General features: G+C 38.7%; 2 protein-coding genes across 2 annotated transcripts; one reads left to right on the top strand and one right to left on the bottom strand.

Moving 5' to 3' along the window:
- Nucleotides 1-8087: 8087 nt before the first annotated feature.
- Nucleotides 8088-15276, bottom strand: mrpl46 (mitochondrial ribosomal protein L46). Its single transcript, XM_034148897.1, has 4 exons — nt 14979-15276; nt 14043-14244; nt 13251-13418; nt 8088-8470 (listed from the first exon to the last, which is right to left on the bottom strand). The coding sequence occupies exons 1-4, from the start codon at nt 15237-15239 to the stop codon at nt 8211-8213; spliced, it is 891 nt and encodes a 296-aa protein (XP_034004788.1). The 5' UTR covers nt 15240-15276; the 3' UTR covers nt 8088-8210.
- Nucleotides 15277-15755: 479 nt separating this feature from the next.
- mrps11 (mitochondrial ribosomal protein S11) lies at nt 15756-19528 on the top strand. Its single transcript, XM_034148896.1, has 6 exons — nt 15756-15928; nt 16694-16798; nt 17533-17631; nt 18531-18660; nt 19102-19167; nt 19361-19528. Exons 1-6 carry the CDS (start codon nt 15840-15842, stop codon nt 19466-19468), a joined length of 597 nt encoding a protein of 198 aa, XP_034004787.1. The 5' UTR covers nt 15756-15839; the 3' UTR covers nt 19469-19528.
- Nucleotides 19529-20247: the final 719 nt, after the last annotated feature.

Here is a 20247-nt window from a genome sequence, read left to right as displayed (position 1 = left end):
GCACAAATGTATCAAAACATGGGAATGATTTAAACAAATTATATCATGGGAGCAAAAATAAGTAAATCACGGCCTCAAGGAATGTTTTATTTTCTATCTTTGGCCACTCCTGGACTCAAAATCACTTCATAAACGTTGCATTTCTCTGTTTGATTTTACTTTCTGTTTTTTTACGAATGTTTTGGGTTAGGCTGTTTTTTTGTGTATGTGGTGTCATATATTTAATATATTTGTATCATTCAATCATTTGCAACACAAAACTTTGCATTTGGCTCCGTCAGATGCCACATGTTTGCCAATGCTGTGCAGGAAACATTGCAAAGATAAAAATAATAAGATCCAGGCTGATCTAGAAGTCTATTTCAGAAGCTGAAACCATCAAATATTTGGCTTTATCAAAAGTGATTCCTGATAATGATCCAGGCACATTTTGCAGAAGCAGGTTGAATTTAAATGTATTCCAAAAAACGAAGGATAGAGGAGGTGTGGAGGAGAAAGATGAGGAGGAAGGAGAGGAGGTGTGGGAAGAAGTGGAGGAGGAAGGATAGAGGAAGGATAGAGGAGGTGTGGAGGAGGAACATGAGGAGGAAGGAGAGGGGGAAGGCTAGAGAAGGTGAGGAGGAGTGAACCCGTGCAGAGACAGGAGGAAGCAGGAGGAGCGTCTGCCATCTCCAACTGTTCCTCCAACACCATCTCTCTCTCTCTCTCTCTCTCTCTCTCTCTCTCTCTCTCTCTCTCTCTCTCTCTCTCTCTCTCTCTCTCTCTCTCTCTCTCTATAGAGAAATACAATACATTCCTTTACAGAAATGCACACCCATCCATTTGACTGTGTAATGCCATGTCCTTTTGTCTCTTTGTACTGCTTTTATGTTTCCTTGTTGTCATTGTGCAACTTTTTGTGGTCGTTATGTGTTTCCCTTATTGTCACTTTGCCATTTTCCGGCATTTGCTGTCTCTTTGCAGTCTTTTGTGTCTCTTTGCAGTCTTTTGTGTCTCTTTGCAGTTGTTTTGTATCTCCATGTTGTGTATATTTGTTGTCCATTGTGTCGTTTGGTATCAGTTTTATGTTTCGTTGTAGTCAATTTATTTCTCTTTGAGGTCATTCTGTGTCTGGGAAATGTTTTTGATTGATTTCACCGAAACATAGCATTAGTGTTTAGATGTACGATGAACATACTGTATTATGTACCTTCTTAAATGCAATCCTTCTTAATTTGTTAATATGATTGGGACAGAAATGCTAATGAACATCATGATACAAGTACAAGCTGTGAATATGCCCCGTGTTAGAAAATATGCTATTTCACGTGTCTAATTCCAAGTGAAGTTTTATGATTGCTTCCCTTTAAGAGATCGTACTTTTGCCTCTTGACTCTCACATATTTCCATTTATAACCGACTGTATTATTAAGGAGTTGTTTGCAGTGTTGTTGCAAGAGGCTGCACAGGGTAGCATTGTTATTTCTTTAGTCTATCTTCATGTTCTCTTTCTGTTGTTTGCAACCTCTGGTAAGATGTAACTACTTGGTTTTAACTGTGAGCAATAACAATAAAGCTGGATGTAACTTGATATATTGTTAGGTGTTAAGGTAGTGGAGAGAACATGCACTTTAATGTTGCTAAAACTCTCTGTTTCAGTCTCAGCTGTAAAGAGGATGGAGCTGAATGCTTAGCTGTCACTGTATGATTAACAGTAAGAAATATATAGAGCAGTGCATGCTGGGAAGGTGGAAATAAGGAGGTAGTTTGCTAAGGCGCTTAAGGTGTCCGCAATCCTCTACCTGCGCGTTATTGTGAGTTACATAAAGAGTCTTAATAAGCTTCTTTATCAAATGGTTGGGTAAGCCGCTGTGCACGACTGGCCTGCTTACATCCCTCACAGCTTTAGATTTGCATAAAATAAAAATAGTGGAAACACAGTCGTCTGTTTATAACCAGAACACACTGACAGCACGACACACTGTGGGCTTTTTACTCCAAATTGATGCCAGAATGTGTTTTACAGGTGCAGTATATTTCATATGTAGTTATAAGCATTGGGTCAGGCTTATTATTAAGGCACTACACGTACAAGTCCTCATAAAGTGCTTATGTGTTAAAAAGACTGTATGAGTGTAAATATTAGAGCATCCTATATTAGATAAATGACATTATGAAGCAGACATTAACACTGACAATCAGTCATTATAGGAGCTAACAAGCTGATGTCACCAAAGACAAGTAGTCACGAGTGGGAAAAACACAGGCAGACACAACGACAACAATATATAACATATATAGTAGGTACATAAGCAAATACAAGATGAGCAACATAACCATGGAGTCTCATTAAATCACAGAATCTTTAGCGTAACACGTATTAGTTATGTCGTCTCCAGACAATGTTATTTATATTTCACTTGTTCTGTTAAACTCACCTTAGAAGTTAAGATGATATATTACCTCAGACTTTTCAAGTGTTGTCTTTGGGATGTTCACTTACATGGCAAACACTGCTTTAGTGTTGTTGAGTTTAATTGGTAACAGACATGTTTGCTAATCAACGTCGTCATAAAACTGTTCAGTAATTGTTGTAAGGGCTCGCCTTAATCACGTTTAAAATGAGTAATATCTAGACACTGAAATCTCTCTTTGAGTGTTGATCCATCACCTTTTTAGTGGATTATTTTGTTATCATTCTGTGGGGAATTATAGCTCACCACACAATACTTTGCTCACGCTGTATTTACTGTGATTATAACGTTGCTTTTTTTACAAATACCGATTTCCCCTATTCTCACCTATGTTTGTTTGTTTTCTTGCACTTCCACTTGGTCATTCATTCATGAACAACGACATGCTGTAGGGATTGTACCATCTGTTTACTCTAAAGACCTTTAAATACATCGGGATGACTCTGTGCTCTCTGACCGGAGCCAGAAGTGGTCCATTATCCACAACACGGCTTTAAAGGATCCAACAATAAGTAGCATCGAGCAGCAGAGTCACTGAAGAAAACTGAGGTAATGGTTTTTGGAGCCAAGGCAGAACGTATAAAAGTTAGCGCTGAGCTTCAGTCTGCAATGTTCAAAACAACAGATAAAGCCAGAAATCTAGGTGTAGTCATGGACTCTGATCTGAGTTTGAACAGTCACATTAAAACAGTTACTAAATCAGCCTACTATCACCTAAAGAACATATCTAGGATTAAAAGACTAATGTCACAGCAGGATTTGGAAAAACTTGTCCATGCTTTTATCTTCAGTAGACTGGACTACTGTAATGGTGTCTTTACAGGTCTCACTAAAAAATCTATTAGAAAGCTGCAGCTGATTCAGAACGCTGCTGCTCGAGTCCTCACTAACACTAAGAAAGTGGATCACATCACTCCTGTTCTGAAGTCTTTACACTGGCTTCCTGTGTGTCAAAGAATAGATTTCAAAATACTGTTGCTGGTTTATAAAGCTTTGAATGGTTTAGGCCCAAAATACATGTCTGACCTACTGCTAAATTATGAACCATCCAGAACTCTCAGGTCTTCAGGGACTGGTCAGCTTTCTGTCCCCAGAGTCAGAACTAAACATGGAGAAGCAGCGTTCAGTTATTATGCTCCAAATATCTGGAACAAACTCCCAGAAACCTGCAGGTCCGCTGCAACTCTGACTACTTTTAAATCCAGGCTGAAGACTTTTCTTTTTGCCGCTGCTTTTAATTGAACTATTCACATCTTAAACTGCACTGTAACTTTTAACTTTTATCCATGTATTTTTTCTTTTAATGTTTATTTTATTATCTTTTCTTTTTAATGACTGATTTTAAATGCCATTTTCATAATGTCTTCCATTTTTGTAAAGCACTTTGAATTGCCTTGTGTTGAAAGGTGCTATATAAATAAACTTGCCTTGCCTTGCCTTGCCTTGAAGAAGAGTGTTACACTTTACTACGAGGCAAAGGAGGCTTGTACCCGGATGTCTGCTCAAAGATTGTTGGTCAACCCTGTCAGAGACGTTATGACTCAGCCTATCATAACAACCTAATAAGGCTGTCCAACAACATCATCTGGGACCCAAAGCATGTTCTGAACAGAGAATATTAACTGCTACCATCTAATGGGAGATTCAATAAAGTCAGACTGAAGCATCCTTTGTGCTCCAGTCAATCCTCACAGTAAACACAGAGCTGAATCCACATCAAATGCACGCTGAAGGCTCTTTGAGCATGTTTTCTCTCACTGATGTGATGTTATGTTAAATGTTTGTTGTTTGTTTGTCATGTGTTGCGTCTTGATGTTTGTCTGTTGATGTTACACATGGAGCTGCTGTGAAGCAAGTCACATTTCAGACTTGATCTGACCATTAAAGTGTTATCGTATCGTATCGTATATTGTGAGATTATTAACCCAGGACATCCTGATGGAGCTGCCTCTCTCATTCGGTTGTACTTCAAAGAAACACAAGAATCAGGTTAAAGAACAATCCGCAGCTGAGTTTCAGATCGGAGTGAGGCCGGAGAGGATGTGACAGTTTGCCGGGGATGGAGGGAACATCAGGGCATGGAGAGCGAACCATCAGCATTTACTGTCTCCACTTTTACCCTTTTCAGTGACGAAAAACTGCTAGACCTTTGCTTTGACATTTGTTATGCCGGTGCTATCATGTGCCACCTAATTGGATGAGGAGGTAAGGAGGAGGAGGAAGAGGAGGAGGTGAGATGTGATGCTGTGATCTTCTGTTTTTTTTTTGGCAGGTCTGTACCTTATTATTTACCATGATAGACATCTGTTGATATAAAAGGAACATCAACTTCATAAAAACTGACTCAATAGGTTTTTCTTGTTCATTTCTGCTTGGAAACTGCTTGAAATGAATAATCTGTTCTCAAACATGGTGTACTTTTCCTCCACTACATGTATTTAATACCTTTAGTGACTTTACAGATGTGGATGAATGATGTGAAATATAATCAAGTGTTAAATCAGACTGTAGTTCCACCTGGAGTAAATTCACAAGCTACCCTGCAGTATACAAAGTCATTCAAACTAGCTGCACCTTTACCAGCTTTGAGAACACTTTAATGATCAATCATTATAAAACATATCATATATATTATTCTGAAATGGACCAATCTGCACAATGACTACTTTTACTGTCGCTACTTTAACTATATTTTGATGATAATACTTTTCTACTTTTACTTGAGGAACATTTTGAATGCAGGACTTTTACTGTAACAGAGTATTCCTACACTCTGGTACTTCTACTTTTACTCAAGTACAAGATACGAGTACTTCTACGTTTACTCAAGTACAAGATCTGAGTACTTCTACTTTTACTCAAGTACAAGATACGAGTACTTCTACTTTTACTCAAGTACAGTACATGTCCTCAGTACTTCTACTTTTACTCAAGTACAAGATCTGAGTACTTCTACTCTTACTCAAGTGCAGTACATGTCCTGATTACTTCTACTTTTACTCAAGTATGTCCTGAGTACTTCTTCCACCTCTGCTGCCCTGTGTGTGAAAGGAAAGTCCAGCAGTGAGAGAATGACCTTCACTACAGACTGCACTGATCTCACAAGGCTTTCAACAAGCCCTGAAAACTAAAGATGGAGAAATGTAATGCCAGTGTCTCCAACATGAATAAGTCCCGTCCCAGTCGACAGGAATAGAGAGCAGAGACCGGGAACATCACAATGCTCTCACCTAGGAGGAAGAATCGTAGCTTTTCCAGAGGAACATTTGCCTGCAATGATGGATATTTCCAGCGTGAGGAAGAGGAAGCGAGTAGATCCGAGCTCTGCAGTCTCTGCGGTCACACAGTGGTTTACACAGAGCGGTGTGGTGTGCAAACACTGCCATCTACTGTCCCAGCACAGGGTCTGGTGCAGAGATCTTATTTATTTGTGATTATTATGTTATTTGATTTTTTTATATTGCAGTCTTTTTCAACCATCTATTTTATTTGTATATATTTTTTTAATTATGTTATTTTATTTTAATTTTTTAAATGTCTGATTATTTTTGTATTGTATATGTCCGTCTGATTGAGGAATGGATCTCTTTACCAGTTTTCTATTTTTCTTTCAAAATATAAATATATTCCAATTCTTACATTTGTATGTTAACATTATTTTATTTTACTTATATTTTAAAGTCAGTCTGATTGAGATAAAGATCTCTTTTTCAAATGTTATATGTTATCCCTTTTTTAGTTTTTTTTTAATATATTTTAAAAGTGTTTTAAATAAGGCAGTCCCATTGAGATTATTTGTCTTTTCAGGAACAATAAAGCATTTAAACAGACAGAAAAAACGACACAATAATTAATAATAATAATTGAAGACAGTTCAATATACACAGATATGAAACTGTAAATGCTCCCAGATAACCCATTGTCTAGTAGTTTGATGGCAGTTTGCAGTTTATTACATTACAATCTGAATACTTACACCAGTGCATACATTCATTATTAAGCAGTAAGTGGATGTTAACAAGATTTAAAGCCTCAACTTTACAGCTTATTACTAAGTAGCAGAGGCTCAGATGTTTAACATTTTTAAAACTAAAAACACCAGAGCCTACATTTCCCAGAATGCAACTCAGTAGTGCTCTGCTTCCCTTGTTTGTTTAATGCCTGCATCCTTAAATCTCACTTTCCCAGTTTCACTCAGTGATGGGTAATGTGGAATTAGTGTAACATTTATTCATGTGTTTTCCGTCAGAAATGATCAGTTTGTGAATGTGTTTGTGCTGGAGCCGAAGCACCGCCCACTCAGGTCAGATTGAGAGTCTCTCCAAACTGCAGAAACAACATTTGGCTTTCACTTTTAACTCTTCATTCTCATTAAATGCTGCAGTTTCTTAACAACAAAAACACATTACAGGTTGTTCATTTCTCCTGGAAATGTCCTTAAATGCACCGTGCCTCTGGCTGATGAACACAGCTCACCTGTTATTACCCTTCTTGGGAAATAAACTAAGTATATGTTTACTGAAGTACTGAACTTAAGTCAAATGTTGAGGTACTTGACCTGAGTATTTCCACCGTATGCAACTTTATACTTTTACTTCATTACATTTTGCAGATACGTTGTCATTTTACTCCGCAATGTTCATTTTACAGCTTTATTTCCTAGCTACCTTTCAGAATTGGATTATTAAAACCAAATAAATATAATATATCAACTACTATAATATATATATATATATATGTACAGGTTTAAGCTTCTCAGCATTGAACATAGTAAGAGCAACATTCAAGTCATTAAGAAAACCTTTAAAGTTTTGTAAATTGCAAACGATCTGCATAAAAGTACAGGAAAATATGTTAAAGATTACTGTTAAAATGTTGGTATATTTCACATTAAATGTAGTGAAATTCAACACAAACCAAGGACTGAAAGACGACGACATTCTATAGAAGCAATAAAATCCAAACTATCAAAATGGAAAATAAAATGCTCATTCGTTGCTAAAATTGTGGAGATTATAAAAACTTCGGGCCTATTTTGAAAAACCTCTAAGGGACTACAAAGAATGCTTAACTCATAAGTCGAAGTTGAGGAGGAATTTTAAGATAACTACATATTATTTGAGGCGAGGCTAACTTAAAGTCCACAGTTTGTTTTGGAAAAAATAGTTTATTTAATACAACACTGAATGCCTTTTTGTGTAACGAGACAACAGATATCTTCCTGCGTCTCATAAATATTGTCCCTCTTTGTGTTCAGAAGCCGAGCAGGAAGCGCTCGGCCTTCATCACAGATTCACTCATAAGTCGAACTTTAGGAGGTAATATAAGAGGATAAGATATTATTTTGGAGGTGGAAGAAGTACTCAGATCTCGTACTTGAGTAAAAGTAGAAGTACTCAGATCTCGTACTTGAGTAAAAGTAGAAGTACTCAGATCTCGTACTTGAGTAAAATGAAATACATGTAGTGGAGTAAAAGTCCAACATTTACCTCTGAATTAAAGTGGAGAAGTATGAAGTAGCATAACATGGAAATACTCAAGTTAAGTACAAGTATCTCAAAATTGTACTTAAGTACATGTACTTAGTTACTTTAAACCTCTGTTATCTGATCATATAAAGCGAAGCTAACTTAAAGTTCAAAGTTTGTTTGGAAAAAATGATTTATTTATACAATACAACACATCTATTGAAAGACATTTGATGGTAGAAGTCGACAGATATCTTCCTGGGCTCATAAATACTGTCCCTCTTTGTGTTCAGAAGCCGAGGAGGAAGCGCTCGACCTTCCTCAGGTACGCCGGCTTCACGTAGCGCTGCAGCTCGCTCTTCGTCACCCACAACAGAGAGGATTCTGGGGATTCTGTGGCAGGAGGGGCGCTGGCGTCGGAAAGCACGGCTTTGAAGAAGAACACCTTGGTCCCCACGGAGCTCTCAGTGCGAGCCGCTCGGGGCAGTTTGTACTTGTAGACTCCACAGGGGGTGTTCCCCAGGAAAGTGGCCTTGAAACCAGATGCTGCTGCAGGGGGAGAGAGAAGAGAGGGGGGGGTCAATCAGCTGGAGACACAAGGGGGGGCAGCTGTGCCAAGGTTTCATTTGTGTTTATTTATTTATTTTATACATCATTTATACTATTTGTATTCAATTTTGTTGTATGTTATTTTAAATGTATACTAATTGTATTTTATTTGTTGTGTTTCATTTCTAGTTAGTTTTTATTTTGCATTACGTTTTTATATATTTAAATTGTATTTATTTAATTATTACTTTAACACTATTGCTATTCTATTTGCTTGAATGTCATTTGTATTATTTATTTCTTTATTTTCCAATTCATTTTTTAATTAGCATTTTATTTTTATTTCCTTAGGCTTATTGAGATAAAGAAACTCTTTCCCACCACTAACCCTAACAGCAAAACAACTCCACCATTATAAACATATAAAACAAGAACCAATGGAATTAATAATTGTAGTTTGAGGGCAGTTTGTTCATTTCATTAAAAAAATCTCTGCCAACATTAGTGCGTACATGAGGGATATTTAAAAAGGTCCCATGTCATGGCCATTTCTACTGATCATATTTCCATTGTTGAGGTCTACTGGAATAGATTTACATTGTTCAATGTTCCAAAATCACATTGGTTTCTCATACAGCATCTCTGTATAGTATGTGTATTCACTCTCTGTCCTACACGCCTTGTTGGAGCTCCTGCCCCCCCCCTCCCTATGAGCCCACTGTGCTCTGATTGGTCAGCTCGCCCACTCTGTTCTGATCAGTCCACCACTGTTACAGCGGAACATCAGTGTGTATGTGTTACAATGGCATTTGCAACCAGAAAATGACACCAGTAATGACAAACAGATGAGAATGCTGCGTGGGGTCTGGGTGCCGTGTTGGCGGGACGTTGCACAGCTCGCTGCTGAGAGGAGCGGGAGACATCGCGAAACTCAGCCTGAGCACCACTGGCACCCCCCCCCCCCAAGCGCATCATAGTTTCGCCGCTGAGAGAGTGTGTGTGTGTGTGTGTGAGGAGCTGCACGGATTGGTCCATTTGGACCAATGGGTCCATTTGGGTATGGCACGTCACTGTACCCAGGAAGAAAAAGAGAAATGTCCAACGAGGCGTTCTGGGGCAGCATAGACAGGTATTTTCTGTGTTAGAGTTTTACTCGCTACAGGGTGTACTTTGAGGGTTTGTGACTCTGCAGACCGTTTACATGCAGAAAAAGCTACATAAACACACAAGGGGACGGGTAATAACCAGAAAAGCATGACATGGGACCTTTAAAGTTAAGTTATACATGGATTTAAAGATGTGTTTGCACATGCTGCAGCTGTGTTAGTTTCATGCTGCATTTGAGTTAAGTTCCCTAATACTGTGTTTTGTCACAACAACACACAATTAAGTCTTAATCAATTACGCTGTCATCTGAATCTCACACTCAACGCTCCAAGAGACTCATTTTCCACCAGGGCTGCAGTTAATGGAATAATAATTGTGATCAGGACTTTGGCTTCCCACAGTTAAACGAACATGACCGATGAGTGCGATATTAACGTTTAAAACGCTCATAAATACTCTCCTTGGGAGGCAGTGTAATATGCAAACAAATTAAAGTTTTTTTATATCACGCTCCTATTGGCTAGCGCTCCAACACATTGTACGTGATAGGCTAATGGGCGGGACGTCTCTAAGCGGTTGACCAATCACAACAGAGCCGGCCAGCTAACCAATCAGAGCAGACTGGGCTCTGGTTTCAGACAGAGGGTGAAAAGAGGTGCTGCAGCACAGGCTGTATGAGAGAAATAAAGAGCTTTTTAGCAGGACAGGACTCTTTAAAGTAGAGACACTACATACTGATATCCACCTGAATATCAGCAGGAGAGGACTCTTTAAAGTAGAGACACTGCATACTGATATACACCTGAACATCAGCAGGAGAGGACTCTTTAAAGTAGAGACACTACATACTGATATACACCTGAACATCAGCAGGAGAGGACTCTTTAAAGTAGAGACACTACATACTGATATACACCTGAACATCAGCAGGAGAGGACTCTTTAAAGTAGAGACACTACATACTGATATACACCTGAACATCAGCAGGAGAGGACTCTTTAAAGTAGAGACACTACATACTGATATACACCTGAACATCAGCAGGAGAGGACTCTTTAAAGTAGAGACACTACATACTGATATACACCTGAACATCAGCAGGAGAGGACTCTTTAAAGTAGAGACACTACATACTGATATACCCCTGAACATCAGCAGGAGAGGACTCTTTAAAGTAGAGACACTACATACTGATATACACCTGAACATCAGCAGGAGAGGACTCTTTAAAGTAGAGACACTACATACTGATATACACCTGAACATCAGCAGGAGAGGACTCTTTAAAGTAGAGACACTACATACTGATATACACCTGAACATCAGCAGGAGAGGACTCTTTAACTTTGATTTAAAGTGCAATACGAATTGTATTTAATTTAGGGTAAACATACAGTATCCTTTGAAGCATTGTGAACAAGGAGTAATCGCTTTACCTTTAATTATTACCATCATGTGATATTTGTGTCCTTTCTCATACTCTTTACTGTGCACCTTTGCACGACATATAGTATACATATAATCTTATTTATCCTTTTGTACGCCCACTACTACACAAACATGCATTTACACTAAAACCTTAGTATTTAAAACCCTTTAAATAGAAAACAGCAGAAACAGGATATTGACGAGCGAGTGTGGAAGGTGGAAATTGGGTAAAATGTATTTTCTATTAACCTCAGAGCCATTTCTTTAGCAGGATATAAGGTACGATCCATATCATAAATATTCGCTGTTCAGCTTTTATTATTATTGTGAGCACGCTCCATTTGCTGCATTATTTCTGCGTCTCCTCCCTAATCTCCGGCGCTGTAATGACCCAGTTTTTATCCCCGGGATCATTAAAGTTTGATGGGCTCTTCTCTGAAATAGCAGTGTGATACTCGCAGTACAAATCATCCACAACGAGAGGATCAAACGTCCTGAAAACTCCACCAACATCGTTTACACACGCTGCGTTTCACCAATCAAACGCCACTGATTACACAGATTACACACGGTCACATCTACTTAGACCTGGAAACACACGGAGGAAATGTCCCTCACATTAAATATTAAATATTAGCTGTAAAGAAAGGTTCTTTTAATCATGTTTTATACTTTTTTACACAGGAAATCAAGCCTTTTAAGCTGTTAAGCGTTGAAATAAACCGTTCAACATCAATGCTCATGATCTATTCATGTGTCAGCTCCTCTTGGCGTTTACATGTAGAGGTTTTTTATTTAAAGCGCCTCAGTATCAGGAGTTAATGTATATTTTATTTAACTGACTCAGTGGGAAGCATGCTGCATGATTATCGCCAAAACTGTTATTTTGATCAACTATAAGATCATAATAGTAATAGATATTTAAGTGGTCATTTTAAGGTTTACGTATTCCTTTAAAATAACTTGAAGAAAGGGGGTTTTAGTGGAGATGCAGTGCCCCATGATTTAACATAATTTAAAGCCCTTGAACACAGATTTTAAAATACTAAACACACTCATTTAGAAAAGGTTTAAAAACAGTGGATTGAATCTCAGCAACTTCATTTTAAACATATTGAGTAAAATGTCTGGTTCCTGTTACCTGGCAGATGCAGTGCCCCATGAGTTAAAGGTCCCATGTCATGGCCATTTCTACTGATCATAATTCCATTGTTGAGGTCTACTAAAATAGATTTATATTGTGCAATTTTCCAAACTCACATTGGTTTCTCATACAGCATCTCTGTATAGTATGTGTATTCACTCTCTGTCCTAAACGGCTTGTTGGAGCTCCTGCCCCCCCCTCCCTGTGAGCCCAGTGGCCGTCTGCGAGACAGCGAGACACAGCGAAACCCAGCCCGAAACACACACACACACCCGCAGCCTGGCTGGGAGTTTGTGTGTGTGCCCAGGCTGAGTTCCGCGCTGTCTCGCTGTCTCGCCGACCCCACACCAGTGAGCCAGCTCACAGTGTCCCGCTCCTCGCAGCAGCGAGCCTCGCAACGTCCCGCCGAGTGTGTGTGTGTGACGAAGTCCGCGGATTGGTCCAAACGTAACGGCTCCGCGGACGTTACGTTACGTCACTATACCCGAAATACGTCACTATACCCAAGAAGCAAACAATGGAAAAAGAGAAATGTCCAACGAGGCGTTCTGGGGCAGCATAGACAGGTCTTTTCTGTGTTAGAGTTTTACTCTCTACAGGGTGTACTTTGAGGGTTTGTGACTCTGCAGACCGTTTACATGCAGAAAAAGCTACATAAACACACAAGGGGACGGGTAATAACCGGGAAAGCATGACATGGGACCTTTAACATAATGTAAAGCACTTGAACACAGATTTTAAAATACTTAATAGGAATTTAAACGGTTTAAAAACAGAGGACTATATCAAATAGTAGGCTTACTAGCTCCTACAGGCTAAAGCCACTGTAGACTAAAGGGCGTGATTGTAAACATCTCTCACCAGCAAAATACCGCAACAGTTAAATGCCATTTTACGTTTCATTACTATACGATACAGTATTTATTATCATTATAGTAGTATAGTTACTATTTTCGGCAATTAGATAAAATATAAATTATATTTGATGCAAATGTAGTTATATTTCCATGACTTTTCCAAAACTTTGGGAAAAATATTTTTTTCCATGACTTTTCCAGGTTTTGAATGACTGTATGAACCCTGAAAACCCCTGTGCGTTACCTGGCAGTGAGCTGAGTGCTCTCTCGGCCGTCTCCCTCAGAGTCTCTCCTCGCTGCCACTCAGTCTGAGGCAGCATCCACAGCTTCTCGCTCCCCACCGGCCGCTCCACCAGCAGCAGCAGAGAGTCGGAGAGGCAGCGCTGCAGAGAACCGGGGTCTCCCTCTGAGTCTGAGGAAACACAGACGACTGGGTTAGAGGTTGTGTTAATGACTTTTACCCAATCAGTCGATATACGATATGATACGCTCCATTTGCAACTTCAAACAAGGGAAAATATTAAGACAAGAAACAAGGAAACACATTTCTGACGGTGAATTATCAAATATATCATTGAATACATCTCTTGTGAAAGCATCAATAGTCAACTTAACAATATTGTCCAAATGTCCATATCGATAGAGGAGTATTAGGCGGGTACTTCTACATATCTAGTTTGATTTTCTACAACTGCTCCTTACCCCTAGGGGGAAATAAAGGTTTCATTTATTCATCACTTCAAGTCGAGGTTAAGTCACGAGTGATGAACATTAAAAAGTCTGTGGCTAAAGTATGGTTTTATTGTTTATTATTGTCTCGTGCTTTTACATTAGTTTATTTTTGTCCTATCGGTTTTGTCTAAATGTATTTATGCTGCTTTTATATATGTATTGATGTACAGCACTTTGGTCAACTCTGTTGTTTTTAAATGTGCTATATAAATAAAGTTGGATTGGATTGGATTAAGTCTTTTTGGAGTTCATCCAGTCTAAACCCATTAAGTCATGTGACTTATGTGACCCTCCCCGTACTGACCGGAGACCCTGGCCGCCGGCTGGAAGTTATTGAGTTTCTGCTCCCAGGAGTCCTCCAGGTCCTGGGCCAACACGATCTCCTGATCCCGCCGGTCCTCCTCTTCGTCAGAGTCGTACTCGCCCGCCTGCATTCTCCTCAACCTCTCAGCGTCGTCCAGCAGCCGCAGCTCGTGGTCCGACAGCATGCTCTTCTCCAGCTCCATCTGGAGATAAAGAGCACATCTCAACCTCCAGGAGACTCACTGACCTCCATATACTCTGTCATAGTCTATCAAATACTAAAATAAAATACTATATCTGGAAACGTGTCGGCAGGCATTTAGATGGTCAACATCCGAGAATGATCTCACTGTTTACACATCTTTAATGCCTGCCTACTAGGTTTGTTATGTAAATGTCCTAGTATAGTATGCCATAAAAAATGTGTGGATATGATACCGTTAGAAAATTGTAGAATTGTATCCCATTAAAAAAATCATTAAAAAAAATCATTAAAAATGTGTATTATAAGTATGTCATAAACATATTTTGGTATAGTATGCAATAAAAGTGTCATATAGTACTCAGATCTTGTACTTGAGTGAAAGTAGAAGTACTCAGATCTTGTACTTGAGTAAAAGTAGAAGTACCAGAGTGTAGGAATACTCTGTTACAGTAAAAGTCCTGCATTCAAAATGTTCCTCAAGTAAAAGTAAAAAAGTATTATCATCAAAATATAGTTAAAGTAGCGACAGTAAAAGTAGTCATTGTGCAGATTGGTCCATTTCAGAATAATATATATGATATGTTTTATAATGATTGATCATTAAAGTGTTCTCAAAGCTGGTAAAGGTGCAGCTAGTTTGAATGACTTTGTATACTGCAGGGTAGCTTGTGCATTTACTCCAGGTGGAACTAAAGTCTGATTTAACACTTGATTATATTATAAAAGCCTCACCTGGATCATCATGTCTCTGAACTGCTGCTCTATAGGGTTGCTCTCTGCAGAGATGACCGGAAGTCTCTGCAGACACACGGCCGCCATCAGAGTCCACGGAGAAGAAGCTCTTTCCTCCACATGTTGAGCCTGATTGGAGCCCCGACACACAGATGTGCTGGAGAACTGACGGAACCCCGAGTTACTGACCGATGTCCGGCTGAAAGAAGAGAGAAACTGTAGGAGAGACCGACCTGCCATCCTTCTGCAGGGCGCTGCCATCTTGTTTTGCTATGTTCAATGTATGTGCAGAAAATCCTGACGCTGTCAAAAAGTTTGCGGAGGGATTTCTAATCACGGTAATTTCTTGGTTTGAAAAAAAATCAAGACAAGAATATTAACACCTGTTCCTGCTTTCAAGTGTTTTTTTGATTTATCTAAAATATAACCTTATTTATATCTATTTTTGGCGCTTTAAGCGAGTGTTCACCATGATGAGCAACCATGAAGTTCGTATTTACGACGGTTTACTTAGTACTTGAAGCTAGCATGGTTCTACTTCTACCCACAATCCTGTTCAGGAATCGGAACGGTCTATTAAGATAAAAGTGGGGGAGGACGATATTACTATACCTCTTTTAAAAAGAAAATATATAATTATTAGTACTTTACAACCTATTAATCAAATATTCAAATGTTTAATATATAGTTTTAAATCATTTTTTGAAGTGAGAACTGTTATTTCATAGTAAATAAACGTTATCATGATCTTGTCACCCCTCAGAAAATAAAAATCTTACTGGTCTGGATTTACAGTACCTTCAATGTCACATTTGTTGTGTGTAAAGTAGCTACCTGTCTTACAGCTAACTTGTCGCAAACATGTATAAATTAAACTGTATATTAGTTAGTTCTGTGAGTACCGTATGCCGACAGCTTGCTGCCTCCGTAAATGCAAGTGGAAGCTCACTGTAAGTATTTCGTGGTTTACTAGCATCACTTTTAGCGAGTGGCTAACGTTAGCTCAGATAAAGCCTGCAGCTTGCTGAGTGTTATGAAGCTACTTGTTATATGTGTTATTGTTAGATTTCGTTTCCCTAACACGTTTCATTTAAGAATAGTGAAAAGAAAGCATCCGAATTACACTTTTAAGTCTTTCTCTTAACACATGTGTATTTTGGAGTCTTTATATTTCTCTTTAATTAACCAAAAGTTAGCATTATGAATGCCTCATTTGCACATTTAAACATAACATTTCAGAAGAAGTGCAAAACAAACTTGATTTTCTTAATCAAAATAATGAACTGGTACATTTTCACCGTAATTTATTTAAATATATATACGTTTGTGTTCTTTAAATTGTATTCCCTTGTAGTGTCTAATACATCAGAGCTTGATAAATATCCCTATTTTATTATTTAAAATGAAATAAGAATTTGAACCTGGCTTTATCCAATGTTCAGATATCTTTCGTTAAATCTTTGTAAATCAGCACATATTTAATAAGATATTGCCTCTTTGTTTATATAACCAAACAACATAAGTAAACTTGTAATACACAAAAAATAAAAAATAATTTCAGTAATCAATTAAACACATTTTTATTGGGATACCTGTTGGTTTAAATGTGTATAACATCCCATTCACCTGTAGTTTGTTCCCCAATTGTACGTATTGTCCAGATGACCACAGCCACACTGCTCTATAATAATTGTCTAAATGTTGTGTGTTTTTAGATGTGGAGGCACTGCCTTGCAGCGGACCGTTTGTTCCAGTGCCGTCAGACTTCAGGAGGCAGCTTCCAGCACAGAGGCCAGGAAAACCTCCTCCAAAGACTTCAGGTCAGAAAACACACCTGTACATGTCCGTCTACTATTACACACTCAGCAGTATCTCTCGTGCTTTCCCAAATAACTTATGTTGTTAAATCTGCATTGTCTGAGGAAATTGTAGCCATAAATAGTCAACCATTTTTCTTGGCATCTACTTTTATATACGCTTGATTGATAACACTCTTTTAGGTCAAAGGATAAAGTAACAAGTCACTAACATGAACATACTTATCTTTAATCATCTAGCAATCTTCTGAGCATTCATTATTTTTAACAATTGTGTGTTATTCTCTTAAGTGAAATGGCCTGCTTCATGTGCACCGATTTGTCTTAATTTACAGAGTATTACAAGGTATTCTTGGTAAAAATCTCTTCCTGCTTATTATCTTTTTGGGAATTTGCAAACATTTGATAAAATTGCAAGCCTCCATCAACAGGACGTGTTAATCTTTGAAACCCTGTGTTGCTGCTATTCTTTGCAATGATGAAAGGGATATTTCATCTCATTGTGACAAACCTTGTTAAAGAAAGGCAGAATATAAAGGTAACAATGGGTCTACTTACTGTAGTATAGAAATGTAACAGCGATATTAACCCTACTTTTACATACATGTACATGTACATGTCCGTCTACTATTACACAAGGAATCTGCAGTATCTCTAGTGTGTTCCCAAATAACAAAAACAATGTTTAAATGTATAATAATGGAACAGCGATATTAACACTACTTTGAATCTTCCAGCATCTTCCCCCCGATGCCGGGCTATGACTCGTCCCTGAGATGGGGGGGCAGGAAGTTCGAAGAGTTACCCATCGTTCACGTAAAAGCGACGTACAACAAGTGAGTGGAAAAGACCATAAAACAGGGATTCTGAGATCGTTTTGACATCATTTTGTATTGATCATTTAAGTTAACCGTCATTTTGTTTCGCCATGCAACACATCAGCTGTTACGTGTGCAGAGTCAGAATCAGGTTTATTGCAAAGTAGGTATACACAAAATGTGCCTTGGTGCATACATAAACACAGTCAAAGACGATACATCGTGAGAAAAGGAAAAATAAAACTAATATAAGAAAACTATTTTAAGAAAACTTGTTAACATTCAAATATAGATCAAGCTTCAAGGTTTTATTTTGTCATACGAACATAGCTACTGTGTAGTTATGACGATGAAAATCTTAGGTCACAGATATACCCGTGTTGGGAAAATAGTGAATGTACTCTTCCAATATCAGAGTACACATGATAACAAAGGTATCCCAACTGTAGCTGTGAGCATGACAGGATGTATGATTACCTAGAAGAGCATCAGGACTGTTTGAGGCATATGATAGCTATGTGATGAACATGATGATTCAGCCTCTATGGAGATATGACAAGCATGATCATTTCTGACGTGGAGCTAATCTGAAGTAAACATTGAATACTGCTTTCTATTCCTCCATCGTGTGACTGTGTAACTCCCTCTCTTGGATATCAGCATGTGAAGGACACTGTTCAGGAACTAGTTGATGCTCTGTATGTGATGACTACTTCCATTCTGGAGAGGATCACAAACACTTGGATGCTGATTATTGAAGCTCAAGCCTAGATTTTTCTAACAACCCGTAAATGAAATATTTCCAGTATTGGTATGACAAGTGGAAAGCATTGCAGATATAAGCTTTGATGTGATGCAGTGGGGGATATATAACTGGTGAGGAGGTAAACAGTGTGTGACTCGTGTGTTTGTCCCAGCACACACATCCAGCTGACGGAGAGCGGGGGTAAGTCTCTGGTCCGGACGTCCTGCGGGACCGAAGGCTTTAAGAACATCAAGAAGTCCACGCCGGTCGCTGCTCAGACCGCGGGAATCTCTGCTGCTGCCGTACGTCTGCACACACACACACACACACACACACACACACACACACACACACACACACACACACACACACACACACGTCACTCTGTAATGACTAAGTCTAAGACATTACTTACTGCTCAAAAACATGTGACACCTTCATATCCCTCATATAAATATTCTCTTTTGCCGCCGTACATCCACACACACACACACACACACACACACACACACGTCACTAACACACACACGGCTCTCATAGACACAGCACTCTATACAACTATGTTGTATTGATCAAATAAAAGTTTACACTACATCCTATGTCATGTCAGAAAAGAATCCGAAGCTCATACTAAAGCACGTCATAAAAAAGGTCACATTGATACGTGTTATAAAAGATGAAGTGGAGAAAGATGTCTGTTCATGTAGAAAATAATCTCCTGTTCCTCCTCCTCTTCCTCTCAGAAAGCCTCAGAGAAGGGCGTGACGTTTGTCCGTGTCGTTATCAAAGGTATCGGACCAGGACGATGGGTAAGTCCAAAACATAAAATATGTCACTGTTTATATTGTAAGAAAGAAGCCCCTGAAATGCCTTACATATTGTAAATCTTATTATTTAACGTTACAACTCTTGACTGCTATTGTTTTTAAAGTGAGGAGGAACAGACATATTGATCGGTTCCCTTAGCTTCTTGATAAACTAATATATGTCTCTGTTGTGCAGTCTGCCATCCAGGGCCTCACCATGGGGGGTCTGCAGGTGGTCTCGATCACAGATAACACCCCCGTGCCGCACAATGGCTGCCGTCCCCGCAAAGCCAGAAGAACATGATCCCCTGAACGCACCGTTTGTGTTGTAATCTGATAAATAAAGAGTTTTTTTGTTGTGTAACTCTGAGCGGAACTCACATTGTGTGTGTGTGTGGGTGTGTGTGTGTGTGTGGGGACAGACAGACTGATGCTCTGATCATTATTTATTACAAAGGACCTTTTTAACAAACAGAAACACAGCTGTAATCAGCGGTGTAAAACATGAGTTGGTGTCTAGAGTTTTTACAGTGGGTTTAATCTGTATCCTTACATATTCCCTTTCATTTGAGCATACTCTCCTGAAACACACTGCTACTAAATCCTGAAAATAAGTCATTTGATAAAATAATATTGTTACATATGGTTTTGTTTCCTAATTTCAAAGCTCTTCTCTCTCAGCAGTATTTTTGGTGCCGTTTGACATCTTGTACTCTGAGAAATCCAACTCTCAAGTTTCTCTTTTGGCCAGTTGTATGCATTAAGAGTATGTACAAGTGTGAATTGTTGCCGAGAAATGTTATAATTAATAAGGCTGTTCTATACTTAGAAAATGTTAAGTCGAGGAACAAATAAAATCTCGAAAAAAAGCTCCACTTCAAATCTTGTGTTCACCAATTGACTAAAGAAATCTTGATTGACTAATTGCGAAGTCCCATCTTCATGTACAGAATATTCGGGAAAGCATTTGAAAATATGCACATTTAGAGGGAGAACTGCAGAAAATAATATGAAGAACTCAAACGGCTGATATGACTTAAAGCTGTGTGACTATAAAATAAAATGCAGTATTGAAAATAAGAG

This window comes from Trematomus bernacchii, unplaced genomic scaffold (assembly GCF_902827165.1).
Source record: "Trematomus bernacchii unplaced genomic scaffold, fTreBer1.1, whole genome shotgun sequence".
Taxonomy (NCBI): Eukaryota; Metazoa; Chordata; class Actinopteri; order Perciformes; family Nototheniidae; genus Trematomus; species Trematomus bernacchii.
The sequence above is the reverse complement of the archived record's forward strand: the minus strand, read 5'-3'. Positions and strand labels throughout refer to the sequence as shown.